This window comes from Silurus aristotelis (assembly GCF_946808225.1).
Source record: "Silurus aristotelis genome assembly, chromosome: 21".
NCBI classification, from domain to species: domain Eukaryota; kingdom Metazoa; phylum Chordata; class Actinopteri; order Siluriformes; family Siluridae; genus Silurus; species Silurus aristotelis.
Genome location: NC_139594.1, coordinates 15,962,400 through 15,968,122, shown reverse-complemented (window position 1 = coordinate 15,968,122; position 5,723 = coordinate 15,962,400). Strand labels below are relative to the sequence as shown.

Genomic DNA, 5,723 nt, shown 5'->3' with positions numbered 1-5,723 from the left:
AAAATAGAAACATAATATAAGACATTTTATGGGGTAAACTGATTGTCACTTAATTTATGTTTTTATTTTTTAATCCTTTTCCCCCTCATTATTTTAAACTTTTTTTTGAGATGAGGCATGTAAAATTCCTAGCGCTACAGTTTTTATTTCTCAGATTAACATATAACTACTTATAAAAAAAAAAACACGTTAAAGAACCATTGGACTTTCTTTTAAAGAAAAATTACATTTCTGCTGTTATGTAGCTGTGTATTTACATCTGGTTTCAATAAAATGGAGATATTTTTGTATTTATAAGCTTTGCATGCAGTTTATGATGCTGGCTTTGTTGAGTATTCTGCTTATATAGTCTGTGTGTGAGACAAGCACCTTTCATTGCTCTTTGGTATATCCAGATCTTTACAGTCTATTCATAAATTTACATATTCTTCTGCAAAAATGTATACACATATTTCTGTTGTTTTTAAGAAAAATATCCCAAAAAATGCTTCGAGCAATGTGTAAACCAAACTATTCCTTTATGCAATTTTTATCCTCGTTTTTTTAAACAATGAAAGCAGTATTCTCGTCAGACTTTCCTTTTCCAATTTTTCCAATCCAATCTTTTTTGCAATTTTTCCAATCCAATTCATTTTAATATTATGAGGTTTTGTAAATGATGTGATGCAGCAGGACAACTAGCAAAAGTCCAAATGCTCCGTGTATTTTTATTTGGTTTCCCAATACCTTAAGATATATACTGCAGTGTACAGTGTGACAGTGCAGTTAAATCTGTCTTATCGCAAGCAACTTGCAGTTATCTCATTATCTTATTATCTTAAAACATAAAACTGGGTATCAGTTACCTATTAGGGGCCTTGGTCAGGAGCCCAGCAGTAGCTGTTTGGCGGTGCTGAGATTTTAAACTCTCAATCAGAAGCCCAAAGCAACCAGTGAGCTATCAATTACGCACGTTATATTTTTTTATACCAAAACATCAGAACTAATACTGAGGTTTCAAATAGTGTGTGGTTCTCTTCCACTAAAAAACACCAGCACCAGCTGAATAAAAATACTCTGAGACCTAATCGGGGAAAGTGGCTTGACGGGTGATGTTCTCTGCAAGCTTGGAATGTTCATTGTAACATGCTGGCATCAACAAGTGCATTCTATTTGGGATTTAAAAATACTTACCAGCACCATGCATTACTGCTATAGTCAGGAATTTCACAAGTACTAAGCAACTGTTGATTACAACTGCACTGTGTTGGTTGCTGTGTTGGAAGTAAGTGATCATAGAGAGTGACAATAACAAAAAAAAGAAATCCCATGGTACCAATTTAACAAACACAAAAGTGTACAGTTTATATAGACATATGCAATAGTGGGATTTTTCATGAAAGCTAAATTATCTGTTGTTCAGTATGTTTGGCATAATTAATATGCAATCTGGGGCCTTTCTACCAACAAGTACAATCAAATAGTGAAAAGTTCCAGACAAGTCCATATGACTGAAAAACTTTTCAGTTGATTTGGTGAATATTTAAATCGGAAATCAAATCATCTTTCTGAAGAAAAAAAAACCCCATTGTATTTTATATTATATTATATTTAGGAATACTTTACACACATTTTCCTAAGAGTCAAGTAAAGACTTATTCAAGACTTTTGTCTCTCTGATGGAAAAAAGATTGTGCTAATTTAATACATGCTCCGCAGTTTATCACGCAATCTTAGATTTAAAAGTGAAATTTTAGACTGTGATAAATCGCATTGTGAGAGCAAATAAATTCCATTGAAACTTTATTCATTTATTTGTATCATATTTGAAGAAGTTTTAGGCCGGCTTCACCTGCTTTAGTTTCCATTGATTTGTTAAGAATGTGTTTCTTGTTGAGATCTGAACTCACTGTGTCCATTAAAATAGATTTAAGGTATATAACACCTAAAAGTATGATCTTATATGCCTAATTGTGTTTATTTTTTATTTACTAATGATCTGAAGCAATTCAAATGGATCTTATATGCTTAAATGTATGTCAACTTTTTGGCATAACAGAGATGGGGTAAAGTGTACCAAAAATTTGAATGAATATTAATCGAGTGATTAATAAGACTTCACAATCTCTGTTAGTCTGAACGTTCGATAGTCAGAAAGCTGGTTCATTTACTCAAAAGAACTGCCAAAAGCAAGAAGTACGAGTTAAATATCTGAGAAAACGTTAGCTTTATAATAATGTGCTTTAAACAAGCATCATGTTTTGCTGGCAGAATGTACACCATGATACACCAACACCATGTTGAGCAATGAACATTTACATGGTAAATATCAAGTCCAGTATACTGACAGAATTCACAAAGAAAATTGACCCGTCAAGAGTGTTTCAAACTCTCCAAACACAAGAACACAATGCACATATTCTGTACAAGCAAATTTTCACAAAAAAAAAAAAACAAACAAAAAAAAAGCAGTACACTTCCAAGTCAGATGAAATCAACAACATTCATTTGTGATAAACTAAAAGTGAAACAGATTGTAGCTGGACTTATTTATTTTCCAACAGCGCATGTTCTATGTGGATCTTTTTTGTGAAACATACAAATAACATACTGTTTGTTATTAACTGAGCTTCGTTTTCAAAGCAGATGGAGCTTTTGGAAAAAATTCGACTTGATCGAACAGAGTACATCCTTAAACATGAAAAACTCAAATAGCTTTCTTTGACCACATACTCATTTAAACTTTCAGTGTTGTGTTTTTTAGAATGCATTTGCACTCTGTACATATACATACCATGTACATATCAACTTCAAAACACTACTAAAAGTCATTTCTTCTTTTTTCTCTCTTGACAGCAAAAAGCACAGCTGCTACAAACAGGAAAGTCAGAGATCTCACAACACACACATAAGAGCTGCAAATAACCCCATCAGAAAAATAAAACTCCTTGTCACATACTTTGACACTTTATAATTCAACCTGTTGTGTTTGTATACAGGAATCCAGAACATAGGCACAAAGGAATCTTTCTGTATTTGCTAAAAAGTCAGTCACCGAATGGTCTCTGGAGAATCATCTTATTCATTCAGTTTCTTTTCACATACAGCAAACCAGCACACCCTTTGGTTTTAATGAAGCAATGTTTGTGTTTGTGAGTGAAGGCAAAAAGAAAGTTCTTAGAGGGATTAGCAGCTGAAAATCTGTCACATTCTTCAGGAATGCCACCTCAGTGTTTTGCCTGTTTTAAGCAGCAGAACTGTAGAGAAATCATACACACACTGTACAGTACTATTCAAAAATTTGGAATTAATACTTTCAGTAATATAAAAAATCATCTGCTCTATAGTTTAATAAGTTTCAATGAATTTGTAGAGAAAAAAAAAGACATATTGAAATGTAGACATGCTCTAAGACATTCATCCAAATGGCATTGACAATGTTATAACAAAGATCTGCAGAATACATAGTAAAATAATAGAATATCAAAAATGATGGACATTCAACCAAGAAATAGCTTAATATTTGGAAAATCTGTGATATAGAACGCTCAGGGAGGAATGATCATGTAAGGAATAAAAGCTGATAGGGAATTTCGTTATAGGAAAATAATCAATGATCAGTGGGGTGGGGTGAAGTGGTCTGACATTGGCCTGACAAGTGTAACCCTGAAGTTGATTGTTTCCCGATAACTTCATGTCTAGATGAGTTTTATTCCTCATATATCACAGCGATCTCCTAACCATTACAATTGTTTTGTTTATTACAGAATGACATATTTGTGGATGGTTATATTTAATGATGTTGAATGTGTTTCTGGCCAAGTTTCTGTTACAACTTACATAATAGCAGCAATAAACGCTAATTCCCAGACCAGCCTTTCTTCCTCTCTCTTTAAATTAACAACAAAAAACACAGCTTTTCATGCTACAAAGTTCTACGCGACGAATTCACCAAATTCTCTGTGATGAAGGATCGGATCTGCTATGGCAGAAAACATACTGACAATAAGTCAATACTGTGCTGACATCGGAGAGTCCTTCTGTAAATATACAAATAATTATCTTATTATAGAAACCTTTTCTTTGTTAAATAGCAAGTTAATAATGATTAAACTACATCTTGTGGATGAGTTGTTATTATAGAAATGATAGCTTATTTGAATGGGTGAATTCATGGAATCCTGTGATTTGAATTAAGGCTTGCACTAAAGTCGGAGCTGCTGTTATAGAAAATGCATCAAAACCTTTTGACAGAACCAGTTTGGAGAATTTAGTGTACAAATACTTCTGTATATGATGTTTCCCCCCCAAAAAATATTTATTATTTAAAACCTCTTAAAATATTTCTGTGTCTAATATATATTTTTTTAAGTAAATAAAATAATGCATGTAATATGTAACAGTTGATTCCAAACTTTTGAACAATAGTGTACACTTCGGGAAGCGTCTCAGCAAGAGATGTGCTGCCAACACACATGTACTGGGTGTCATGATTTTCGCCCTGAGATGGGAGAATCTGCGAGGACTGTACATGTGATCTCCTAATCATAGAGTCTCCAGTTTCCTTGGTTTCCTTCTTTCTTATGGCATTCTTTGAAAAAAATGTTTCTTATATAATTTCTCTGATATTTTGTGCCTCAGGTGTAGGTGGTTGGACCATGTTCATACTGAGTCATCAACATGCCTGCCATTCAAGTGTTCACTGTTGTTATCATAGTGGAACATGAAAGCAGGCACCTCCGTGATAGACGTGGTGGTGTAGGAAGTGGAGCGCATGGACCAATGCTCACGGCGTCGCTGACCCCATTGCACTTTGTACTGCATCCACTGCCTCTTCAGTGTAGCCTGGACCTGCAGGAGGAGGTCAGATATCACATTCTGCTTAGTGTACATTGATCATGATTCTAAATCAAGGGTCGGCAACCTTCACCACACAAAGAGCCATTTGGACCTGTTTCCCACAGAAAAGAAAACACTGGGAGCCACAAAACCCTTTTGACATTTAAATTGAAATTACACTACATGTAACGTTTTTTTTTTTTTTGCCTTTATGCTATGTATAATCAAACCATAATGTGTTGCATTTATGAAATCAATGAACTGCAGAGAGAATGAAATTACATTTCTGCATGCAACAAAAAAAATTTGAACTCCTCAAAAAAATTGGGTTGAAGGTTACTTTCAAGTAAAATACTCAATGTCTATTTGAGTCCTTCTTGTATTTATGAAAAGAACACCGAACATAAATTATCCACCGGCATCAAACCAAAAATGCCGTCCTCTTCTGTGTGCCGTCAACCAAAGTTTAAGAAGTCGCATGCCGGTGGGTGTCGCACATTAGCGGTTGTGACGCATATGAAGAGCGACAAAAAACGTTAACACGTTTTATTTAGATTTTACAAGATCACCAAAATCTTCAAATTTAGAATTACATTTTAAAAACTAACGAACTAAAATAAAATACATTTTAATTAAATACTCATTATTCATTTTCCAAAGCCACAGGGAGCCGCAGAAGAGGGATGAAAGAGCCGCATGCGGCTCCAGAGCCGCGGGTTGCCGACCCCTGTTCTAAATCATTATTTTTTCTCATCATGTGTCTAATTCCAATAATAACAATTAGGAGTTGGAGATTAAATTTAATATTATGGTATTGTTTGATCTTTCTTCCAACAAAAAAGAAAATCTGGAGGTTTGTTGCGGTATTTCATGTACATTTTAAGTTGCTTTACACTTTCTAGTTT

The 5,723-nt window shown here is 34.2% G+C and overlaps 1 protein-coding gene across 1 annotated transcript in view; it reads right to left on the bottom strand.

Annotated features, from left to right (window-relative positions):
* Nucleotides 1-603: 603 nt before the first annotated feature.
* The window catches only part of calcr (calcitonin receptor), a 66,150-nt gene continuing 61,030 nt past the window's right edge, over nucleotides 604-5,723 (bottom strand). The window contains exon 16 of the mRNA XM_083523657.1: nucleotides 604-4,830. Coding sequence (XP_083379783.1) covers nucleotides 4,642-4,830 — 189 coding nt within the window. The 3' untranslated portion in view covers nucleotides 604-4,641. The remainder of the gene's footprint in view (nucleotides 4,831-5,723) is intronic.